Source organism: Pan troglodytes, chromosome X (assembly GCF_028858775.2).
Source record: "Pan troglodytes isolate AG18354 chromosome X, NHGRI_mPanTro3-v2.0_pri, whole genome shotgun sequence".
NCBI classification, from domain to species: Eukaryota; Metazoa; Chordata; class Mammalia; order Primates; family Hominidae; genus Pan; species Pan troglodytes.
The window spans coordinates 29351151-29377599 of record NC_072421.2 but is presented as its reverse complement, the minus strand read 5'-3'; the positions used below and the strand labels follow the sequence as shown (position 1 = coordinate 29377599).

The following is a 26449-nucleotide window of genomic DNA, read 5'->3' as shown; positions in this document are numbered from 1 at the left end:
CATTTTGAAGCTTTAAGATTTGACTGCCCTGCTAGATTTTGGACTTGCATGGGGCCTGTAGTCCCTTTGTTTTGGCCAATTTCTCCCATTTGGAATGCCTGTATTTACCCAATGCTTGTACCCCCATTGTATCTAGGAAGTAACTAACTTGTTTTTGATTTTACAGGCTCATAGGCCGAAGGGACTTGACTTGTCTCAAATGAGACACTGGACTGTGGACTTCTGAGTTAATGCTGAAATGAGTGAAGACTTTGGGGGACTGTTGTGATGGCATGACTGGTTTTGAAATGTGAGGACATGAAATCTGGGAGGGGCCGGGGTGGAATGATATGGTTTGGTTGTGTCCCCACCCAACTCTCACCTTAAACTGTAACTCCCACAATTCCCACCTGTCATGGGAGGAACCCAGTGGGAGGTGATTAAATTATGGGGGCAGATCTTTCCTGCACTGTTCTCATGATAGTGAATGAGTCTTACAAGATCTGATGGTTTTAAAAATGGGAATTTCCCTGCACAAGCTCTCTTTTTGCCTGCTGCCATCCATGTAAGACATGACTTGCTTCTCCTTGCCTTCCGCCATGATTGTGAGGCTTCCCCAGCCATACGGAAAGCCCAATTAAACCTCTTTATTTTATAAATTGCCCAGTCTCAGGTATGTCTTTATCAGCAGCATGAAAATGGACTAATACGAACATCATTTCTCTAACAAACTTATATTGCCTACCATTTGCCAGCTTCTATACTGCTTCCCTCTATTCCTCACCTCTCCCATCAAATATATAGAACAATATATTATTTTGTACCCTCATAATACAGTACCACACTTATATACTTATAATACTTTGAATATTATTACTTATTATAAGCAATAATAAGTAATAAGTTGGAATACACGTTAATAAGTTGGAATACTAATACAACTAATAATAATAATATTCCAAGTTAATTAGTTTGAATTCCAAGTTAATAAGTTGGATTAACTTGGAATACTATACTTATTAACTTGGAATATTCTCCTCCTCATTGAAGTCTTAGTCAACTTGGAAGATTCATTCATACTGCCTTTTATCCTTAACTCACCATGAAGCAGGCATCATTTTCCACAATTGGTATTCATCTGTGCCAACTCTATATAAAATTATACTGACAACTAAAACTGAATGGGTAAGTTTGTGGGGAAATTCATAGGTATAACAGAATATAGGTATAACAGAACATAGAACATAGATATAACTAAACAAAGATATTGGCTAATTTTATTTTGTTTGTTAGGTGCAAGTTCCATTTTTATTAGACTTATTATTTTATTTAAGGACATAATTTCAAAGGAATATTAAAATTACTCTAGATCTAATTTCAAAATTTGTAAAAATTACAATAAATAGGAGAATTTTTTTTCCTGAGAAAAAATTAAAGTGCATTTTTTTTAACTTCAAAAGGTAAAGAAACAAAGTCCCAGAAGTTTGGTCTTATAAGCTACCCCAAAGGAAAATAAGGAGAAACACCTTATCTTTTTTGACATGTTTGACAAACTGAGAATAAACACATGGTAACATAATAAAAGGCAGATGCTGGGGGACTAGGTTGTCTCTTAATCATGTGAAATTAAGCTCATTGACTTACAGGAATGCTCAAGAGAGCAGCTGCACATAAATCACATTGACATGAGATGGAAGTACCCCCACTAGACTTTTTCATTCCTATTCAGTTAAATCTCACTTTCTTTACACAGTAGTATAATTTCTTTTACTTAAATGAATATCCATACATAACAACACAAAAATTAGAACTGAAACTGTGTCTTTGGTTATTTGACTACTCTTACCTTTTATAAATTATTTGGGCCTAGAGTCACAAGTTTAGGAAAACCTTTTGAGGCTTGCCTTCCTCTTGCTGTCTAGAAGAATTGCATCTAAATAATTTACACTAACAGGTGTCCCCTGTCAGGTTCTAGAATGAAGAGAAGACCAACTCCTTTTGGTAACCCTTTTACTCTCTAATAGCTGGATGCTTTAGGGAGCTTTTATATAGATGAAATTCCTCCTAAAATAACGTGCTTTTTGGTAATGCAGCCACTTACTCTTCTCCATATGGTCTAATAACTGTGAATACTTTTTTCCTATACTGAAGTCACTTGCTTATTTATCCTGTATTAGTAATCATGAGCTACAGCCTTTTCATAATGGCCATTATGGAACAATACCATTAAATTCAAAATTCTGCACAATGACATTAGTACTTCTTTAAAGCGGCACTAAACGTAGTAGAATTCCAATAGAAAAATACTCGAAGAATCATTTTCCTTACCCTTTAACAGATTTTGAACTGCATTTCAAGCCCATGAAAACACTCCCCATTTGTAAAGGTTCATTGTCTTCATCTAAACCCTTATTATGTCCTAGATATTGCTTATTCCGGGTTATATCTTTTGCTTCAGTAGTCTCACATTATACATTACACTGATTGCTCTTTAAGAAAAAAAAAATCATTTTTCTTAAATGCCTCTATTTAATTTTACCTTTATCTTTCTAATATCGTTTTGGTCCTGTAGCATCCTCACTGATGTAACTCTGATTATTAAAACCACTCACTCAACCACTCATGCAGTCATTAATTCATTAAGACATTTCCTTGAACCCTGACTCTGAAACAGCATATTTGGCACTGTAGAGATTATAAGCATACATTAATCATGGTCCTTGCACTCACCATCTTATATTCTGAGGATGTTTTTGAGAGAAAAACATCATGGAACCCCTTCTCTTACCCAATTTCTACATCCAGACCCCTCTAGCTTCATTTTTCTTCAGTATCCCAAACTTTTCAGGCAAATTACAACTCACACTTTAGTCCCCGCAAAGTGCTATAGTCATACTTTGTCCATAACAGTCCTTCAACTATTTATACTATTTCCCTGCTCCCAAATCTTACAGCAGATTTTCTTATACACCATTTTAAAATGTATATATTTAAGAATAGCTATTATTAACAAAGACTATGCTAACCTCTTTGAATGGCCTTGTAAAGATAGAATATTTCAAATACTTCAACCATGCAGACAAAGTAATAATAATATTTTTATAGTTTGAAAAGTCCTACCAAGACACAGTGGGAATATGAAAATAAATTATTTTTATTTGCAGATAAATATACTAGCAGAGAAGAAGGAAGGGAGGAAGAAAGGAAGGAAGGAAAGAACAAAAAGGGAAAGAAGGGAGGAAGGAATGAAGAAAGGGGCCAACAAACAAGAAGAATGTAAAGCTAAATTTCCTCAACTGGTTGAGATACAAAGATTCTCCAAGCAAGCGTTTGCTTTACATGTGGGGGATTTTTTTTCAGAATTCTAAAAATGACAGCAACTGAGATGTTTACTTACAGAACTGCTATAATACTTCACATGCTTGACGGGGATTGGTAATATTGGTCATCTTAGCCTCTTTCATCAAGTGCTACTTATAAAAACTAAAAAAATTGGTATGAAATTGTCCCAGGATAAAATCTATTGTGTAACGAATGCTGAATATGTGCTTCCATAGATATTAAAAGTCTTCATTCTAAATGTAGGCACAACTTTAGGACTTTACCTGAGAGACCAGATATAGTCCTTAGTTGTCATACATATTGTACATATCTGAAGTGATATTTAAAACAAAATGTTATAAAGTTGCATTTTAATATTTCAATCAAGAATGTTATAATGATATAATTGCCTTATTTTATATATATATATATATATATATTTTTTTTTTTTTTTTTTTGAGATGGAGTCTTGCTCTGTCGCCCAGGCTGGAGTGCAGTGGCGTGATCTCGGCTCACTGCGAGCTCCACCTCCTGGGTTCACGCCATTCTCCTGCCTCAGCCTCCCAAGTAGCTGGGACTACAGGCACCCGCCACCACGCCTGGCTAATTTTTTTGTATTTTTAGTAGAGACGGGGTTTCACTGTGTTAGCCAGGATGGTCTCGATCTCCTGACCTCGTGATCTGCCCGCCTTGGCCTCCCAAAGTGCTGGGATTACAGGCGTGAGCCACCGCACCCGGCCTGCCTTATTATATTTAATCTGTTCCTTAAATTAACAGCGATGCGACTGTAAGCCAATGTGACAAAAATAATGCATTTCCAGCTTGTGTAATAAGACCTCCTATTGCTTTCAAATTAGTTCTGTTAATGAGAAAACAATATCTACTTTTATGGAATGACCATATGTGTTAATCTAAAGTAAACACTCTACAAAATTAACATGCCATTAAAAATCAATATTTCTCTGTGTAATATAATATTGTATATGTTCCTAATTATTAAAATATCTAGTTCTGGTTTTCTAGTGGTCACAGTGAACTAAAAATAATATTCTAGTAAAAGACACATGAAAAGCATTGGGTTTTGAGTCATGTTTATTGACCTTTCAAAAAGATGAATAAAATAAAGAATCAAAAGAGAATTAAATGATAAGACAAAAGAAGAAAGATAAGAAGTCCTCTTGGTTAATACGTAAAATCAAACATCAAAAATTGATTTTTATCCCCTGGCCATGGTGCTGCTGGTTTTATAGGTTGGGCTGGGTATGAAGATTGAGCTATTAATCTTTTAAGGAAAAGATGCCAACTACACTCCTCTTCTACTTGATGTATGGAGATGAGTAATGACACTATTCAGTAAGCTACATATCTGCTTCCTTCAAACAAAGGTGCCACAGGAACAGACATCAGCTGAAATAAGTCCAAGCTATGAAAGTATGTGGATAGAATAATATTATTCCTTCCCAAAGTGCACACTTAATATCCAAAAATCAAACAAACAAACAAGCCTCCATCCATCTGGATCTTAATATAGACACTAGGGGAAGGTATGTTAATTCACATCATATAGAAAAGTAAACAAATCAGGCATGCTACAAAATCCCAGTACCTGCCTTGTCATTTTTACATTATAATATAGAAAACACATTTGGTTTAGAAGGTATTATATAATTACGTGACAACTGCATTCATAAACTGAACAGAGAAAGGTCTCAGAACTTCTGCTTAGCTTAGCACAGCATCTTATTACCATTCTTCTCAAATAATTACAAAATTAAAATAAAACTGAATTTGAGACAGATTCTTGAGTTTTCTCAGGTCTTTAGAGCAGATAATTTTTACAACAATGATGTTTTCTAGAATAGAAATTTACATTAAAATCACTTAATATAGATTTTTGAGACATTTTAATATTTGCATTTATATTAAATTTGCATTTTCCAACTGCCCCATGTTTCTAGCTCTGCTCTCATGTTTCTCAAACACACAAAGTAAGTCCCAGTTTGATAAAATTTCTTGCCCCCAAATTAGAGGTTATATAGAATGGACCTATCACCATTACTTTATGATTAAAAAGGAGTAACATTTCTATTTGAATAAATAAATCATAGATCTGACATACACAGAAAGAACTGAAAAAAAAAAACAGATTTTATATAATTAGTGGTAATAACCAGAAAAATAAAGTTTTAAAGAATTAATCAATATTTCTATTTTGGATGAACTATTGTCATTTTGTTATAATACTTACACAAATGAGTGTTTCTCTTATATATAGCTACTATCTCAAAAACCTATCTTAAGTGATTTTAATGTAAATTTCTATTCCAGAAAACATCAGTGTTGTAAAAATTATCAGCTTTCATCACTATTTACCCCCCTTTCTACCTACTCTAACTCTCTTGGTTATGCTCAATTGTACTTGAGCATAGTACAATTAAAGAAATCAAGATATATGTTATTTCCCATTAACCCATTTGAATTACATAAACCACAACATCATAATCCTGCCCTAGGGTTTTATCTCATTCAAAAGATCCACTGAGAAGAAGAGATGAAATAATGTGTAGACATAACAACAGTATTTTTTTCACGTTGCCTATAACCACATCAATGGCAGATACAACAGCTGTATAATAACCAAATATGCTAGAACCAACAGTCTCAGTATTTTTTTTTAACTTTCAACCATGCACCAAACCTTTGTCCATGCACAATGCCCTCCCCAGTTTCCCTCCAGACTTTATCCCCAGGAGGGGCTCACGAGAGCAGAGCTGCTCCCTATTTCCCCTGCATGTGGGCTTTTTCATTATATCATCAAAGTGAGTTTGAAGCCTTTTAACCTCATGGTTAAGATGGTTGCTTCACAGCCCCATCTCAACCCTTTCATTCCCTTTCCTTTCTGAACTCCAAAGATGCTTTTGTCCATGCAATTGCTTATATCACAACACTGCAACCTCTTGTACATTATCTCATCTTCTTTTTCCCACAGGCTCTCTGGAACTAACAGACAATACATTCTAATTCTAGCAACAAAACACAATACCCTTCATCTTCCTTCATACCTAAAAGCTATAACTTCAAAAATTATGTGACTCCACATAGTGTGAGCATGGCAAGGCTTTATATTATTAGTGACTTACTAGACAAGATACAACTTCACATTGATAATGGTATTTATTCAATTGTCCCATACAATTGAACTATCAACAGTCCACTACAAACCAAGATGCCTGATAACATGTAAAGTTTTTCATAAATGCCAACATTAATCTATTTAGTAGTTCCTTTCATTACCATCCTACTTTACCTCTATATTTCCTATTAAAATATTAGTGCTTCCTCATGACATTTTCTTCAATAACACTAGTATTTTCTTTATATACTTCCAAGCAATTCATCAAATCAGCTGGAGTACAACCCTGAAAAGAATCTTCCCTAAGTATAGCTGACATCAAAATGGTAACAATAAAAGTTAACATCAAAGATACAATAATATTTCCATGCAAAAAATTAAATAACACTGTTTATATAAGAATACTTAAAATCCTACCACAAAATGAAATCTAAATACAAGGCTTTGCTATTGAATCCATGCCAATTCATAGTAATCAACAAAATAAGCCACATTCTTTTGAATCCACTCTCACTTTCCTAATTCCCTATGAGTGTGCTCCACCTATTTACTCATAATATCTACAGTATCTCCACAATATTGATAACTGATCATTCTCAACTTTTCCACAAATGGCACATGTGTAAATGTAGCACTATCACTTTAAGCTATAAAAACACATAAAAAATAGAGGAATACTGCTTACCGGAGCCTCTTTTGGTCACAACCTTCAAACTCTGAGTAAAAGTAGCGTATAAGAGAATCAAGTGTGGAATCGGAGCTTTCATCTTCCAGCTCTTAAAGGCTGTTCCCTAAAGCAAAGATTAAAAAGAAGAAAAACATACATGTTTTAAAAATAGATAGCAATATTATAAGAGTTTCATAACTTTGATCAAACATGAGTGGTGCAATGAATTACATGAAAGGAAAGAATATAACCAGGATTTCTATTATATTTTCCCATATGTTGTGGTTCCTAAGTTAAATCGAAACCGGTAATACCAAAATTATGCCTCCATAGCCCTCACCCCCAAAATGCTTTAAAATCTTATGTTCACTTGAGGTTTTGGATTTTTTATTTAAACACCCTAGTTGTATTTAAATAAGTGGAAACAATCCCGTCAAAAGAATTATTTCACTAACAATTTATCTTAATAAAAATCATCCAAACTGACATTTTTAACATTCCATGCTGCAATAGAATGTGGTTTTATTCAGTGTCATTCTTTCCAATAGAGATTAAATCATAAACTGTATGCCTCAAAATATTTAATCGTGATTTTATAATTTTCTTTCAAAAACCTCTAAAAGATATTTTAAGATAATTTTAAGACTTTTGTTTTTATTAAAAGAATGTATACTCTGGCCAGGCACAGTGGCTCATGACTGTAATCTCAGCACTTTGGGAGGCTGAAGTGGGTAGATCCCTTGAGCCCAGGAGTTTGAGACCAGCCTGGGCAACATGGCAAAACCCCCATCACTACAAAAAAAAAAAAAAATAGCTGGGCGTGGTGGAGTGCACCTGTAGGCCCAGCTACTTGGGAGGCTGATGTAGGAGGATGGCTTGAGCCTGGGAGGTCAAGGCTGCAGTGAGCTGAGATTGTGTCACTGTACTACAGCCTAAGCAACAAAGGAAGAAGAAGAAAGAAGAAAGAAGAAGAAGAAACAACACTCAACGAAACTACCAAAAAATCATTTCTTTCTATTATAAGGCTTGCAGAGGAATATAAGGAGGGACACTAACCTAGTGTGTTTGGATTTCTAAAGGAGAAATATTTCATTTGAAATTAAATAAACGAACATTGTCTTCCTCAGAAAATCATCCTTCTGTGTCTCAGCTTTATTGAGGTATAATTCACAAAGTTGGATATGTTTAAAATGTACAATGTGTTTTGATATGCATATATATTGTGAAATGATTACCACTATAAAGTTAGCTAACACATACTTCAACTGATACTGTTGTTATATTTTTGTGTGTGGTAAGACTTAAGATCTACTCTCAAAAAATTTTAAGTATACAATGTAGTATTATTAATTATAGTCAACATGCTGTACATTAGATCCCCAGAATGTACTCATTGTATATCTGCAAGTTTGTACCCTCTGACCAACATCTCCCCATTTTTCCCCATCCTGTCCCAGCCCTTGGCCACCACCATTCTACTCTCTGCTTCTTTTCTTTTTGTATAAGACTGAGATAGTGGAGCTGAAAGACCGACTTTCAAAAAGTGGGAAATCAGAACACAGTTCAAATATATTGTAAACTTATGACAGGACACCTTTCTTTGCAAGACACTTGAGGACTGATCAATCCAGTTCTCAATCACTATAACTTTAATAAAGATGAGAATGCCAAAACTATCACATTTTGGGTTCTCCCAGAGCCTCATTCAGATACTTCTGAATGGTTTTAATTGATTAATTTACTCATATTAATAAGTCTGTTAAAACACATTTTAATTCACAAAACAAAAGCAAAATCCATTCACCTGTGGCAAGGTGTCACCATCACCATTTTATTCAGAAAATCAGTGAATTTGTAATAGCATGGAAAATAATCTATTTTAATGGCGGCACCTTTAAGGGATGACAATCTGTTTAAGTTTTCTATCCAAAGACCTTAAGTTTACATAAAGACATAAATGAAACCTAATCCAAAGAGCTGATTCATCAGACACATCTGATGAACTGCCACATTAAAGTACAAATCTGAGTCATGCATTCCTAAAACCCGAATCCCATTTCCCAGCCACCACACTAACTGGAGCGGCAGGAAATCTTCAAGTTGACACCTTCAGCCTTCAGGTTAGCTGTGAGAATCAGTTCTTCTCTGTGTAAGTTTAATCAGCACTGCCCAAGAAACTCCAGGACCCAACTATACACTGCAAGACCTTTCAGCTCAACTATCTTATTACTTTACTCCTGTTCAAAATACTATTTCCTTACTCATTTCATTTCTATAAAGCATATAGGCTAGTTTGCAATTCTATTTCTTAAAATTAATATGTGTGGAAAGCATCAATTTGGTAATATCAATATCCTTAACTGAATCTCTTGAAACTTTGTGTATTAGGGAACACAAAAAGAAATCCATAGAATTTCACAGACTTAACATCTTGGTCAATCTATAATAATCTTTACAAACTTCTTTGAAGAAGTTTATTGTGTCTTAAATTGCAAAACAGATTAAATATATCTAGCCATAGACATCCAAGTTTTGCTATCCTTGTTGCATAATCAAAATTTGCACCCAGAAATAGCAATACAAACTGTACATAATCATTTAGTGAGGTTCTCACATATTTTCTTATTGCTTATACTATTGGTGAACTAATTTCAAGAGGCCTCAATTTCTGGATAAATGGACCTGAAACCAGTTGCCTGTTTCCTGTCAATACCATTCACCATTTGGCTTCACATAAACCACTATTAAACCTTATGCAGAATGAGCATATCACAATGGTTAAGAGCAGAAAGTCTATATATCCCAGCTTTGCCACCTATCAACTGTGATTTGGAACAAATAACCTCTCTGTGACTAGTTTCTTCATTTGCAAAGTATTATAATAGTACATATAGCATAGTGCTTAGAACAGCACTGGCACATTGAAAGAACAACAAATCAAAGCTTCCAGGATTTTTGTTTGTTTGTTTTTGAGACAGAGTCTCTCTCTGTCGTTCAGGCTCGAGTGCAGTGGCACGATCTCGGCTCACTGCAACCGCTGCCTCCTGGGTTCAAATGACTCTCCTCTTTCAGCCTCCCAAGTAGCTGGGATTACAGGCGCCCGCCACCACACTCGGCTAATTTTTGTATTTTTAGTAGAGATGGGGTTTCACTATGTTGGGCAGGCTGGCTCGAACTCCTGACCTCAGGTGATCTGCCTGCCTTGGCCTCCCAAAGTGCTGGGATTACAGGCAAAGCTTCTGCTTTTATTGTTGTTATTGCAGTTAATTGTTATTACTTTTATTATTATTGTAAGTACTACCAATTAATTCATACTACTAATATTCACATCCTTTCCCTATCAAGTTTTCTGTGTATCCCAGTTTTCTACTTGACTGGAAGGCCTTGAAGGGTAAATGTGAGTTTTATGCAACTTTTAATTTCCAGTGCTCAATGAATACTAGCTGGAAAAAAATAAATGAATGGAAGACTGGATATGGTTGCTATTATATGCAGTTCAATTTTGATATTTAAACCCATCATTTGATAAACCCTTATTGAGCATACACTAGTTACAAGATGTTTTGCTATGATGTAGTGGGGACACAAAGACAATGCAATGGAGTCTAATCAAAAAGGCTCACAAACCAATAAAGGAAACAAATGCTTACCTATTTAATTAGACTGGCCCTGTTAAAACTTTCATGTAGTTTATTAAAATATTAGCCAGGAGCTTAGTAGAGAGATGGAAGATAACACAACACTGTAACTGTAGCTGAAGTTAAGAACATGTATTAGGAAAAACAAGAAGGAAGTACAGATAAAGAAGAGAAGAAGGCTCACATTATCCACCCTGGGGCTTACAAATATTTATAGGACAGGCAAAATGAATCAAGAGGGAGAAAAAGTGAGAAAAGCAAGCCACAGAGGGAGTGTGAATCAGAAAATACTGGGGAAAATAAGCAAGCAAGGATATTTAAGGATACAATCAGGAGAGTTTGTGTATTGTGAGAATAAAAAAAGACATCTGGGCCAGGGTTGGTGGCTCACGCCTGTAATCCTAACATTTTGGGAGGTCAAGGCAGGAGGATCACTTGAGCCCAGGAGTTCAAGACCAGTCTGTGCACCACAGTAAGACCAGCATCTCTACAAAAAAATTTAAAAATTAGCCAGGTGTGGTAGCACATGCTGTAGTCCCAGGTACTGGGGAGGCTGAGGCGGGTGGATCACTTAAGCCCCAGAGGTTGAGGCTGGAGTGAGCAGTGATTATTTCACTACACTCTAGCCTGGGCAACAGAGTGAGATCCTGTCTCGAAATAAAAAAGACAACTGGTATCAGAGTTAAGATGCTAATGACCAGTCTTTTCATTACACAAATAGGAGTATAAGTGGGCATAATCAAAAGAGTCCAAGGTGGAAACTAGGTTTCATCTGCTTGTTTTTGAATGTTTTTCAAAAACAACATTCAAAACAAGCAACAATGTGTTTTGAATGTGGATGTGGAATCCACAATTCAGGGTAGAGAAGTTGAGGATTAACTGGGGAATTCTGGATGACATATGTAAACTGAGGCAAAAGAGAGTCAGAGGAAAGAAGAGAATCTAGAAGGAAGAGATATTAGTATGGGGAAGTTGAGACTCCTTTTATAGGTAGAAAATAAAGTACAAATGGGTGAATATAAAGGTAAATTTGGAAGTGAAAGGGAGGGAAGCTGCACTCATTTGTTTTATTCTTAACTATAAAGCAGGGAGAATACGCTTTAGAATCAGAAAAACCTGGATTATTGGCCTTACTGTATGTTAAGGTAAGCAAGTTACTTCATCTTTATAAGCCCCAGTTTTCTCATCTACAAAGCATGGACATAAGTATCTGCCATATTTATTTCAGTTTTTACCTACTTTTCCTCAACATGTTGAGGTAGCAAATACCTACTTCAAAGTTTCATAAGCCTTAAATAAAATACTTGTCTTTATGGTGACTATTAGTGTTTAACAATGACATTTAATTATAGACATTTTCTAATGCTAGCTCTTTTCTTATGCCTTCTTTCCACTCCTGGCTTGTATGTAGTAATTACCTATGCTAAAAAAATGATTCACTATATTTTACTTAATATTTAAAGTTTTGCCATTACTATATTCAAGATTAAAGCAACCATTTTTCACTCTAATCAAAAATTGAAGTATCCATTTGTGCCTGACACGGATAAAGTATTTTTCCAAGAGTTCAATTTACACAAAGCGATGCATGTTATGAGATAGATTTCCTGTGGAGAGGATAAACAGAAGCTCTTAGATACTCTGCAACCATAAGTTACTAAAAGGCACAAGATTTACAATTAGTCACAGGGAAACTTGTGTCTAAATCATAAGCTTTGGCTACTACCTTGAGGAAATTAAACACAAATTATAAAGTTATGTATACATTTGTTTTTTTAATTATGGAGTGCCTATCATGATGCAGATGCTGTTCTAAATACTGAGGTACAAAATGATTAGGAAATGGTCACTGTGGCAAGGATTACATGGAAGAGAGACATGGAAATCAACAATTTTAGCAAAGGGATACATGTTATGAGAGACGACTTCTCAAGAATCCATGGAAAGTGCTCAGTGCAGCCTGGATAGGTCATGAAAACATTCACAGAAGAGGGTGGCATTGGGCTGACTTTGGAAGCAGAAGAGGGAGTTCATTAATGACTAAGGTAGAAAGGGTTAAATAAATGGTGGGCAAGAGATTACAGGTAGAGTAGGACAGAAAGAGTGCATGGTCCATTTGGAAAACCGCTGACGAAAATAAAGCTAAATACTTGACAATCTATTCAATATGAGTTGGGGAGTAGGGAGGGGGATACATTTAGATCATCGAAAACAAGTTTTAGGTCACCAAGATAATTTTTTTCTAAATTGGCCCTGACAAAACTCTGTGGGAATTTTGCTTGTTTGTTTTCTTTTTAACACAATTCTAAACAGAAGACCATTTATTCCTATAGTGCTTCTCTGACAAGAGAATGTTGACCTTCCAAATCTTACAACCAAGCTTCTAAACTGATCTCCAAAAGCTAATTCACAATATGACTAAAAAACCAAAGTTATCAATAAAAATCTGAAGTCATACACTTCTTGGCAGATTACCCTACAAGGTGATGAAGAATACTATACGCAGCAGTCAAATAATCTTATCCAAAATGCATCTGTGCCTTATTTAAATATTGTCCCGAGAATTAAACACTGTGGAGTTCACTGTGGAGCAATCTAACATAAAATGCTGTGGAATGTCTTGCAAACCTATAGACTACTGGAGCAGTAAGCGCAGTTACTATGGGATAATTGGCACACCTACTGGGTGGCACCAGGTAAAGCTGAAAAGTTGTACAGGAATCTGGTAAGGAAAGGGTTGGTTTGACTCTCAAGATGTCCTGACTATATGCTTCAGGAGGTTAAAAACCAATAGTGCTTAAAGAACAGACTGTCAAAACCGGTTTTGTATTACAAAGAGTTGATGAAACTTCCCTCTAATCTATTAAGAAAAAAAAGAGCAATGATATAAACAAAATTAGAACTGAAGAAGTTATAAAATATACAATGACATAAAATATTTAGAACACTGAATTTTACTAAATTTGTAAATTTTACAGAATGGATGATTGGGGATAAAAATAACTAAAATTCGTTAAACAGAAGAAAATTACGAGTAAACCCAAAACCATTTAAAATCTCAAAATGCTATTAAAGTATAAACTCCAAAAATGTTAATTGAAGAAAACAATACAGATGAGTACTTCCAAACTTTCAAGAAACAGAGTTTGGTCCAAGGAATAGAAAATCATGGTTATGGCTATAAAAATATAGAAAACCTTTTTCTTTTTAAACTGACGAAGTGCTTTAAACTAATATAAAGAATGAGGGCAAGGATAGTTAATGTTACTATTTTCATTTAGCTTTGATCTGGAATTCCTAGGCAGTGACTGTAAATATTAGAAAAAGAGAAAAGCAAAATTTTTATTAGTAGTAGGGCATGGTGACAAAAAGTTAGAAAACTTTATTCCATTATAAATTCATCCAAATAATATGCTCCAGGATTAAAATATTGACTACTTTATCAATTTTGGCACAAAATGTCAAATTTTTCCAAAATGGGAATATGCACTTCTAGTCAAAATTCAAATGGAATATTTATTGTGTTTTTTAGAACATAAAAATATAAATTTTATAAGGAAAGTTAAAAGTCAAATATAAATTAGCAAACATATTTCCAACATACACATCAATAGGCTAGTGCCCATATAATATAAAGAATGCTTACAAATCTATTGGGAAAATTAGCAAAGGGAATGAATATAGAAAATGAATAAATCAAGTGAATAGGTAATACCTAGAAGACATACAGTCACTAAATATTACAATCATAAAACTGATAGTAAATAAAAGCATATACTAAAATAATTTGTCAAATAAAAATAAAATTTTCTCACACAAAAATGCCATGATTGTAATTTTGTATATTCATACATATATAATTATAGAGAAAGGAAAAGAGTAATCAAAGTTATTTAAATGATAATTTATTATGTCGATATGGATATAGTAAAACAAGTATGCTGATAATCTGATGATGGGAGTGAATATTAGTACAGTTTTACTGGAAAGCAATTTCTCAATATATAGTCTTTAAAATACTTAACCACTGGGAATCAATCATCCTGCTTCTAAAAATCCATCTGTAAGTGGTAAAAATTCTGAGATGGGCCCCAAGACTTCCACTCCCTTGGGTCCACACCCTGTAGAATTGTCTTCTTTTAAGTTTGGGTGGGGCCTATAAATATGATAGATATCATGCCCATGATTAGGTTATATTATATAACAAAGATAGAAGGATTTTGTAGGTGTGATTAAGGCCACTAATCAGGTGCCTTTAAGTTAATCAAAAGGGAAATTATCCTGGTTGGGCCCAGCCTAATCAGGTGGTCTTTTAAAAAAGGTTCTAGAGGTTAGAGATAGAAAAGGTTAGAGGAAAGAAGTAGCAGAGATTATTTCCTTTTGGCTTTCAACAAGAAAGTGCCATGTCATGGAGACAGCCATGTGACAGGGAATGGCCATCAACCTCTAGGAGCTGAGGGACTCAGTTCTAAAACCACAAAAAAAAAATAAAAATAAAAATAAAAATAAATAAAAAAAACCCCTGAAGTTTGCAAAAAACCATAAGAGCTTGGAAGAGGACTTCAAGTCTCAGATAAGACCTAAGACCCAGATGACATCTTGATTTCACACTTGTGAGACCCTGAACTGAGTCAGCTAACCTGTGCCCAGATTCCTGACCCACAGAAACTACATGATAATATATTTGTATAGTTTCAAGCTGCTAAGTTTTTGGTAATTTGTTATGTAAAAATAGGTAAATAATATACCACCTTAAATATTCATTAATCCAGACAGATTTATGTAAAGAGATAATTATTATATTTTCTATTGACTAATATAGAGGACTAGTAACAATTGTAGAGAATATCTGTAAGATGGAATATTATTTAGCTTTCACAAATACTTCTGAAATTAATAATTTGCAAAAATAGTCAAAATAACATGGAAAGGAGATGAAAGCATAATGTAATGCTGTATAGAGAAAATTATCCATAGTATGAATAATATTATTACTATTAATAATAGAAAAATGACTTAAAAACTACAGCACAGCAGATCACATGAGCTGGCTATCATAAGTAATTATACTGATTTTGGCTCTCCTCCACATTGCTATGTTTCCCTAATTTGAAAAAAAAAGAACATGCACTGTTTTTTACAAAAATATGTATGTATTTATGCCTCTTTAAAATTTCATTAGAAAAGGTTTTAAAGGATCAAATTGTATTACTTTTTTCCAGAATCTTAATGATTTATTATAATTCTAATTCTACAAGTAAAAGCCATACGTTTCTAAATCCAAGAGTCATCCTGATAAATCACATTGTGCAAAATATTTTCTCAATGCAACAACTTCCACTGTTTTCAACCATATGATCCACTTTAATGGATCACTAATAAAAAACACCAGGTTAGCAATCTGAATCTAATTAAAATAGATTCTGGACAGATAGACAGGCACACACACACACACACACACACACACACACACACACACACACTGTGATTGAAAGAATGAAATGTATACTGTGGAAGAGATATGCCTGTAAATGTATCCACCTAATACTACTTTAAGGAAACATTTGAGAATCTGAAATGAGCAAGAGAGATTATTAGCTATCCTTTCCATGGAAAGGTGGAGCCTCTGGGAATTATCTGATCTTATATGTGTAACTTTGCTTTTGAATAAGCTATTTTATATCTCTGTAAAGATATCTAGAAAGTGAACATCTAGAAAGCTAATAGCAATGCAAATAATTCTTATCCATAGAAATGCTTATTAATTGTGTCTGGTAGAATGCAATTGATTATTGCTCTATGGATAGACATGCTATGTTCAATTGAGTTCAATATTCCTTTATTGCATATAAATTTGTGGTTCTTTGACAACTCCATCAAGTCAGGTGCAACATCTTGTCTAGTTCCCTCATTAATTAGTGATGTAAATAAAACTTTGACAAAAGTTCATTTTATATCTTTATGAAAGTCGTTTTAATTTCTTTTTTTAATTTACTTAATACTACATTCATTTATTAAAATCAAGTTAGTCAATAAATGCTTTAAGATAAAGTATTTTTTACAGTTTAAGCAAGATAAGTATTTAAGATGAGCAATACGCTAATTAGCTTGATTCAATCTTTCCACATTCTCTCTCTCTATATATATATACACACACACATAATAGTATCACTCTGTACCTGATAAATATATACAAGTATAATTGTCAATGTTCAATAAAATGTTAGAAAGGAAATTAAACAAAAGAAATCATGATAAACTAATTCGGGTTAGATTTCGTATTCTAGTCAGAGCTTAGTATCATGGGGTTTTAATCAGAAACCATGTGAACAACAATATAAAGACACTATCAAGGCTGCTAAACAAGAGATCAGTGGAACTGCAAAGGTGCACAGAAAAAGTCCATTTCCATAACATTATCATCAACAGGAGCAACTAAATGTATTTTGAGACACTAGGTCTTTCTCTCAGGTTTGGCAAAGCAGAGAAGCTACCCATCTTAGGGGAATAGTGGCTAGGAAAAGGCTTCAATCAAGGTCATTAAAAACAATGGAATCATCCCTTGCAAAATCTAGAGTTGCCTAATGTAACCAATATAGTTTAGAAAATCCCTGGCACTAGCCGATGCTTGTCTGTGAAGACAGACCTGAAGAAATATACAATGAAAGTGGTTAAGTGCACACACTCAGGAGTAAAAGTCCTTGTATATGAAACCCAGCTCGACTTCTTACTAGCTATGCAAACTTGGAAAAATTACTAATACTTAACATTCCAATATCTAATATCTCATTTTCTTCATCTGTAAAATGGCCAGATGAATAGTCTGTATCTCAAAGGATTACTGCAAACATTGAATACAATAATGTATGATTACCCTTAAACATTGGTGTCTAGTTAGATCCGTATTATCTTTTATTTTTATAAGCCACAGAATATTAACAGGGCTATGCTGATAACTGTAGTCTTAATTGAATTAATTTGTATAATAATTCCAAACTTAAATTACTGGGAATTACTGGGGACATTGATATGTTTCATACACTGCCAGAAAATTCTGTGAAATTCAATAGAGCTCACACTTACTTGGTGACAAGAAAAAATACTGTAAATGGATGAACCTGACTAGCTAAAATGGAAAGTGCACTGTGCTGAAGAACAGAGAGCATAAATAAAAACACTACACAGTTTCCATCTGCCACTTTTCTAATTCACCTTTCTTACGCCTTTCGTATTCATCATGCCCTCCACTGTAATTCAGCTCCAAAAGCCCATACCAAAGAAACTTTTTGGGTTCTAAAGTCAGCAGATTGGATGAGGCAAGTGACAGAGCCAGGGAGGAAAAGCAAATATATTCCATCATCGCTCTTGCAGGCTGCAAACATGATCCTAGCTGAGTGAATTTGCCCTCCTTTGTGAGTTCTCCCTGCCAATATATTTAACGAATAGTTGGATAAACCTGACTCTTACCACATATCTGTGTGTTTACAATTCAGTCCACTGAGGAATTTATCATTTATTGCAATTCTCAAGAAAAAGGGGGCTTTATGCCAATTAGAGCTCTAATATATGATGTTTGTTACACGTGGCAAATTTTTTAGTTTTATTTTTCCAGTTAAACTCTATATATCCATAACCATAACAACTTATGAGTAGGGTAAGATAATGGGAGAAAAGCTAAGGCAGTGATTTTCAGCCTTGGCTGAATTTTGGGATCACTTGGGGAGATTTCAAAGAGACTGATGACCCACGTGATGCCAAAACTGCTGGTCCATGCACCACACTTTTGAAAAGCAAAGGCCCAAGCAATAATACTGTTTCTTAAAATTGCCTATGGCAGGGTTTCTCAAACATGGTACTATTAATCTGGTGAGATAGATTATTCATTGTTGGGGAGGTGGGCTGTCCTGTACATTGTAGGATGTTTAGCAGCATCCATGGCCTGTATTCACTAGATACCAGTAGCACCTTCACCTAGTTGTCACAAGCAAAAATATCTCCTAATATTCCAAATAATCTGGGGCATGGCTGGTACCCTCAGATCACAAGTTTAATCACTATTCACAATAATTAGCTTTATCAAACAATAAAAATTCCATTCTGAGGCCATGGAGCACAGAAAAACTAGTTACCTTTTATAAAAGAGCTCCACAGTCACCCCAGCGTTACTCAGCGAGAACATGACCACTGAAGCTTCAAGGAAAAGAAATATAAGTATTTGTCCTATGTGCCAATGTGTCAATAGAATCCTCTTATAGAGGAAAAAGCAATAATAGAATGTATTTGTTTCAAAATAACTGTTAAAATTAAAAGATAGTGACTGCATTTATGCTAGACAGAATAATGGCTTGCAAAGATATCCACACCCTAATCTCCAGAACTTATGAACATGTTACCTTACATGTCAAAAGGAACTCTGTAGATGTGATTCAGTGAAGAATTTTGAGATAAGGAGATTATTCCAGATTACAAGGTGGGCTCATTGTAATCACAAGGGTCCTTATAAGAGAGTAGCAGGAGTGTCAAAGTTAGAGAGAAGGCCATATGATGATGGAAGTGGATATTAGAGTGATGAAGCCATGAGCCAAGGAATTCCATCAAAGACTAGGAACTAGAAGATGCAAGCAACAGATTCTCCCCTGAAGCCCTAGAAGACCTAGCCCTGCCAATGCCTTGATTTTAGCTCCATAAATTTCATTTTATACTTTCGACCTACAGAATTGTAAAAGAATAAATCTATGTTGTTTTGAGCCACTAAGTTTGTGATACTTTGTCACAGCAGCAATAGGAAGCTAGTAAAATATTTGAAAAGCCAGAAAGCTAACAGGAATATTTTTGTTTATCATTAGCATTTACAGATAATTGTGATATTATCTACAAGTTCATATCTAATTTTTCACATTCAGTTTTCAATGCCTATAAGTAATAAGCATTATTAATAATAACTGTCAACATTTGTTGAGCACTTTCTATGTGCCAGGCATGTATCTGAGCACTTTATATGTACTATCTTATTAATCCTTAGAAATTATTAATCAGGTAGATGCTATTGTTGTCTATTTAGAGTATCTTTCCCAAGGTCATGCAGCTAGAAAATTAGGTTCTATGTTTTCTACTGACAATAATTTAAATAGTCAATAATAAATAAAACAGTTCTGAAACCTCTGATGCAAATATATACACAAAGGACATAAATGATCTATATCCAATGTTCAACCTGCAGACTATGCTACTATTTCTCTGGAAACTGTGGGCTTGCAAAGTCTCTGCATGGACTGAAATTCTAAGTGATATTTATGTGACTTTCAACTAGGTATTGGCTATAGTCACTCAGCTCAAAGATTTTCACTATCTGAGGTTCCTGCTTTATTGCAGGAGCTGCACTGTCTCCTCAAAGAGAATATAAATTGCTTTATGTCTGTTTGATCTTGTTGCTTCTTAACTTCCCAGTACTTAGCATATGGTTTTCCCTGCTTGGAGTTCTAAGAATTGACTTCTAAGATTGACTGTTCTTCCCACCACATCTAGAAATACTACACATTAGTTCTTACCACCTCCACAAGTTCAGAAGATCAGAGGTAAATTAGCATTCTACTTTCCAGAATCTACTTAGCTATTATGCATATCATCTTGCTCTTTTAGGTTATAATGGGGACATAAACTCATTGACCAATATATTCCATGCACTGTCCTAGATATTAGGGTATTAGAGACATAAGAAGAAACAGGACAGACCCATATCCTATCTTCACCAAGCTTACATTCTTGCCAGGGAAAACATGAGTGAACAAATAAAAAATATATGTCAGTTAATATACATTATGAGGGTAGAGAGTGATGGAGTATAGAAGTTACTATTTTAATTTCTCCAAGAAGTTGTCTGTAACTTAGGACTTAAATCATGAGGAGAAGGCAGTTACAGGTGGATACAGGAGAAAAATTCCAGGAAGATATAAAAGCATATGCAAAGGCCATAAGAACAGGACGAGCTTGGCATAAGTCGTACAACATAAATAAGGCCAATGTGGTTGGAGCAGATTGAATAAGGGTGAGAGTGGAACTAAGTGAGACATAAAGAATAGGCTGAGGCCAATTCATGTAAAGGCTTATTAACAGAGTAAGTATTTTGTATTTTATTGTATTTGTAGTAAAAAGCCATTTGTAGTTTAAGGTAGGGGACTGTTGCAGGTTGAATTGTCCTCTAAAAAGATACGTTGAAATTCTAACTCTGAGTACCTATATATGTGACCTTGGAAAGAGTGGCTCTGCAGATAAAATCAAGTTAAGATGGGGTCATAACAGATTAGGGTGTACCCTAAATCCAATTACTGTATCCTTATAAGAAGAGACACAAACTAACACTCATCAGGAGGAAGGCCAAATGACAATGGAGGCGGAGATTGAAGTGATGTAGCTACAAGTCAAGGAAAGCCAAAGATTGCTGGTAACCACTAGAAACCAGGAAGAGGCAAGAAAGAATCAACCTCTAGAGACTTCTGCGAGAGCATGGCCTTGCTAACACCTTGATATTTGACTTCTAGCCTCTAAAACTGTGAAAGAATAAATTTCTGCTTTTTTAAGCTACCCTGTTTGTGGTAATTTGTTACGGCAGCCCTAGGAGACAAATACAAGTACTAATAAGATAATATACATTTTTAACAAGTTCACTTGTACTATAATGGAACAAAAGAAAGGAAGAAAAGATATTACTAAGGTAGAAGGCTAATGCAGTAGTTCAGACAAGAATTTATATCATCTTAGACTACAATTTTAACAAAGGTAATGATGGAAGGTCATCAGACTTGGTGAATAATTTGTAGATAACAATAATATGAGTTACTAATACATCGGGTATGGGTAGTGAGTAAAAGAGAAATCAAAGATCACTTCCAGGTTTGGTCAGAGAATAAAGGGGTATTGTGCTACCATTTACTGAGATGAGGAAGGCTAGGTGCATAGAAAGTTTGGGAAGTCAGGAAGTCGTTTTGTTTTGGATAAAGTTTGAGATGCTTTTATCATACCATATATGACCCTTGCCTCTTGTTATTCATTACCTTGTGTAATCCCCCACCTTTGAGTGAGAAATGGACCTAGTGACTTGGTAATAAGGCAAGAGTGATGGTATGTCATTTCTGAGATTAAGTTATAAAACACTGGCCCACCTTTTGCTGACATTTTCTCGTTTACTCACTTTGATGAAGCCAGCTGCCATTTTGAGAGCTGCCCTATGGAAAAGACCATGTGGTAAGAAAATGCAGGTGGTTCAACTTTCAAGGAACTGAATTTTGTAAACCATTATTGAGTGAACCTGAAAGTGGGTCCTGCCCCAATCAGACCCTGAGATGACTGCTGCCCCATCCAATACACTGACTGCAGCCTTGTTAGAGATCCTGAGCCAGAGGACCCGGATAATCCATGCCCAGATTCCTGACCCACAGAAAGTATGATATAATAGATGTTATTAAGACACTAAGGTTTGGATAACTTTTTATGCAGCAATAGATAACTAATACAGATGGAAACAATATAAGATAAATATAATCTGCATGTACATATTTAGGAGTCATCAACAGGCAGATTTTATTTAAAGCCAAAAAACTCAATGCAGTCATCTAAAGAGGGAAAAATATAAGGGAGGGCTCAGGATTGAGGTCTTGAACTACAACATAATGAGAACAAATCGAAAAAAAGAATCAGTAAAGTAAATCAGAAAGTAATGAGGTAGGCGTAAAACCAGAAAAAGTTTTGAAATGAAAGTTGTGGTCAACTGGGTCAAATTATATAAAGGATCAGCTAAGGTGAGAACTGAGAATTGACCACTGGATTTGGTAAACAACGTTCATTAGTAACTTTAACGTGGACATTTTGCGAGGAACAGAAACCTCATTGTTTTGACTAAGGAGATAATGGAATGTGAGAGAACAAAGATATCAAATACAGATAACTTTTAGACAGATATTTCTGTGAAGTCAATAGTGCCATAGCATGAGGGGACATTTTACTTAACATGTGAAAAAAGCTATATTTGTATACTCATGGGGATGACTTTATATTGAGAGATAAATTGGTGATATAGGGGAGGAGACAGTTGAAGGAGCAGTCTTCGAGAGATCATTGGAAAACATAACCTTTGGAGTTGGCTTCAGATAGTAGCAGAGTTCATCTACTCTAAATAGAGGTAAAGGTAAAGGTAGAGTGGTAAATTTAGTGATAGAAATATGAGCTTGTTCTATTTCAATGCATCATTTGTAAAATAATAAATGGGAGGAAAGGTAAGTTGACTGTTTCACAGCTGAGTGTGCAGGGTGTGCAAAGAGAGTAAGAAGTTTAAAGATAGAGGAGAATTAACAAAATAATATCTCAAAGAGTGGTAAAGTGAATGTCAAAGAGAAGTAAAAGGATTGTGTGATTCAAGGCATGGTGGCTGACTCTTGTAATCCAAGTGTTTTGGTAGGCCAAAGTGGGTGAATCACTTAAGGCCAGGATTTCAAGACGAGCCTCGGCAAGAAAGTGAGACCCTGCCTCTTCAAAAAACAAACAAGAAATTAGCTGGGCATGCTGGTGCACATCTGTAGTCCCAACTACTAGGAAGGTTGAAGTGGGTGGATATCTTGAGCCCAGGAGTTTGAGGCTGCAGTGTGCTATGATCACACCACTGCACTCCAGCCTGAGCGACAGAATGAGACCTTGTTTCTTCAAAGTGAGAGAGAGAGAGAGATATTATAAGAAAAAAGGATTATTTGATACCATTTCAGGTTCATTGGAGATATGTGATCACAAAGACTAAGTCAGAAAGGTAATATGATTTATTTAATTAATGCTGAACAACTTGGGTGAAGGTGAGGAGCAGGTAGATAGTTGAATTTAATTCAGGTTGGAGTTCTTTTCCCCAAGTGAGTATAACACAAAATAGAAGGGTAAGTTTTAGAGTTTCAAGGGTTTAATAAGTTGTCATAGTGCTGGACCATGGAAATGCACCAATAAATTGTTCATGTATGTACTGTCCATGCCAGAATCATATTTTGTCTAACAGTTTAGACCTGCCAATATAACGTCATGCTAATTGAAAGCTAACTTGGTTCAAGTAGTCCCATAGAACAGTTTCATGATAATGATTAAGAAGCAGACACACATAATTTGACAGACTGAGAAAATCCAGTTCCCTTTAGCTGTATATGTTTTAACTCCCTGGGTAATATATCCAATGTTTACACTTAAGAAAAATGTTTTACAGCATGATGGGGTCTAAATACCCTCACATTTCCTGGCCGAAAGCTAGTCTGCCACTCCCTCCATGTTAATTTCAATGCAAACTATGGGCTTGACACTAATTTAACAGGATTTAAGCTTGTTCCTGGAAAAATAGGCACAATTTTAAACTCCAGTAGTAGTTTATTGCAATCACCCCAGCAGAAAAGCTAATTTTGAGAAAACTATGGGCTTTAAGGAGAATAGATTTTTTTAAAGTTTCTCATCAACATCATGCAGAGAACCATGTGATCAACTATTTACTAGACAAAAGAGGTATCTGAAATGTTCTAAGGTGCAACATGATAAAGAACCATATTAATGTTATCATCCCAGTAGTAAGAGCTCACTTTCTCTGTTGAGAGCATTTCTCAACAGACTCCACCATCCCTCTCTTTTTCATCTACCAACAATGAAATGTTTCGAGAGAAAGGGGTAGAAAGCGCTCTTAATCCATAGTTGTCAGTAACAGTGAAACCACTGTTTTTTCACCCAGTATTTAATATTTATTTTCTGTAAAAGTTGTTTCCAAAAGCTAGACTAGATTGTCTCTAGCAATTTTCAACCCTTTAGAATGCATAATGGTATTATCCATTGGCCTACATTATATGTGACTATTTTTAAATAAGATACATATTAATTACTGTTTTTAAAAGTTTATTTATCTAACAGAAAAACCTTTCAAAATATCAAGTCTGAGTAAGAATGTTAAAAAGATGTCCTTGGAAGGCATTTTCCAAGATCATTCTATTAATGCAGGCTCTGCCTTTGTTCCTAACAGGTTCTCCATTAAAGGATGACAGGTTTGGGAGAATTCCAAATCTTCTGAACTATGATATATGTGCTTTGCTCCATTCCATTCTTGTTTTTCCGGCCACTTCACTTAAAAATTTAATTCACGGTGACTGACACTCTCACTGAAATTTGTCTGCAACTAATATATTCTAGCAGCTACTATCACGCATTCATTCTCTTCTCTTTGCTCACTTCGACTTTCTCCCCTAAAGACATTGCTTATTAGAAATCTGCTTGGTTGACTATTTTCCTGCCAAAAGCTGCAGATTCTAATTAAGTAACGCAGAGAAAAGCAGTCATAACGAAAAGCTAAATTACAAGACTTTGAGAATGCAATCGTTTCCAGGTGGGGTATGACAGTGGAGATGGTAGAAACTTCTATTGGCCTCTCAAAGAGACAGAGTGGGATGATTAAAAAGCCTGCTGCCCTTTGTGTCCTAAGTCTTGGGCTTGACTCCCAGCTATGTTACTTAAGGTAAATAAGTTAATATCCTGCAACTGATTTTCTTCACAAGAATGGCAAACATAATAATGGTCTTGCCTATCTCAAAATACTCTGTGATGTAAAATACTACCCTTATTTTCTCTATACCTATCATGCATTCCATGTGTGGAATACTAACACTGGACATTGACTGGAAAACAATATTTTGGAAATGCATCATTTCACTGAATACTTCCACTGGCCTCCACTTATATCCAACCATTTTCAACAGACATGATATAATATCCTCATTGATCCTCATATTGTAGATGGAGAAATTGAGGTCAAATAATCTGTATTTCAACGACTTACAAAAATATGCATACAAAGGATAGCTTTAACATACCAATCAAATGCATCATTCACAATTCTTTAGTTTTCAAAGATCAGTAGTACTTGCTTCCTACCTAAATGTTGGTGGCTGGAGATATACAAAAGGCAGAGCTGCATGTCTAAATCATTATGCAAGGCAGTATCATACCACTAAGAGCTAGAAAGTATTCTCAATTTCTTTGCATATGTTCACACATGTCAGCAAGATTGCATTTAAAAACTATTATACATGTTGGAAGGATAGCACTTTAAGTCCAGAAAAAAGGTTACTCTTTTCAAAGGCGACAACAATTTGAAGAAATAACACCTTGTTCTTAAGTCCTTCCCAAACTCTAGTATTTCAATTAAACTAATCAACTCAACCACAGAGACTGATGAAGCTTGAGCTTGAGGGTCCTTAAACTACACAGGCCTCTTTTAAAGCCATGTACTTATTTTGCAGTTGTAATTTTACATCCTTTCTTCTTACAGAGTAGAGCCAAACTTGTAAAAGCTTCAGGGCCCATCAAAACTAGATCCTCCCCAGCTCACCATATGCACTTAAATTACTCACTACCATACTTCTTTCAAGTTGACTAAACATTTTCACTCTGTTAGAGATCCCAAAACATGAAAATATAATGAAATAACAAAGTTTTATTCACCGTTTGGTGAAAACAGTCCTCCTAGATGGATTGCCAGATTGATAATTACACCACAGACTTTTGGAAAGCAGTGTCAATATATGGAATAATAAGAGTAGTAACTCAGCAGTTAAAAGACTTAGATTCAGAGTCTATACAGCCCATACATTAAGATCTTTGTGAGGCCAACTTCTCTGGGCTTTAGTATTCGTATCTTTTTGATAAAACAAT

General features: G+C 35.0%; 1 protein-coding gene across 2 annotated transcripts in view; it reads right to left on the bottom strand.

The window, feature by feature from the left end:
• Positions 1-26449, bottom strand: part of IL1RAPL1 (interleukin 1 receptor accessory protein like 1) — a 1365259-nt gene that overhangs the window by 1152345 nt on the left and 186465 nt on the right. Inside the window, exon 2 of one of the 2 annotated variants that reach the window (XM_009438881.5) lies at positions 7119-7224. In XM_009438881.5, coding sequence (XP_009437156.1) covers positions 7119-7200 — 82 coding nt within the window. In that variant the 5' untranslated portion in view covers positions 7201-7224. Of the gene's footprint in view, positions 1-7118; positions 7225-26449 lie in introns of those variants that run through there. The other variant, NM_001009038.1, reaches the window with a different exon arrangement.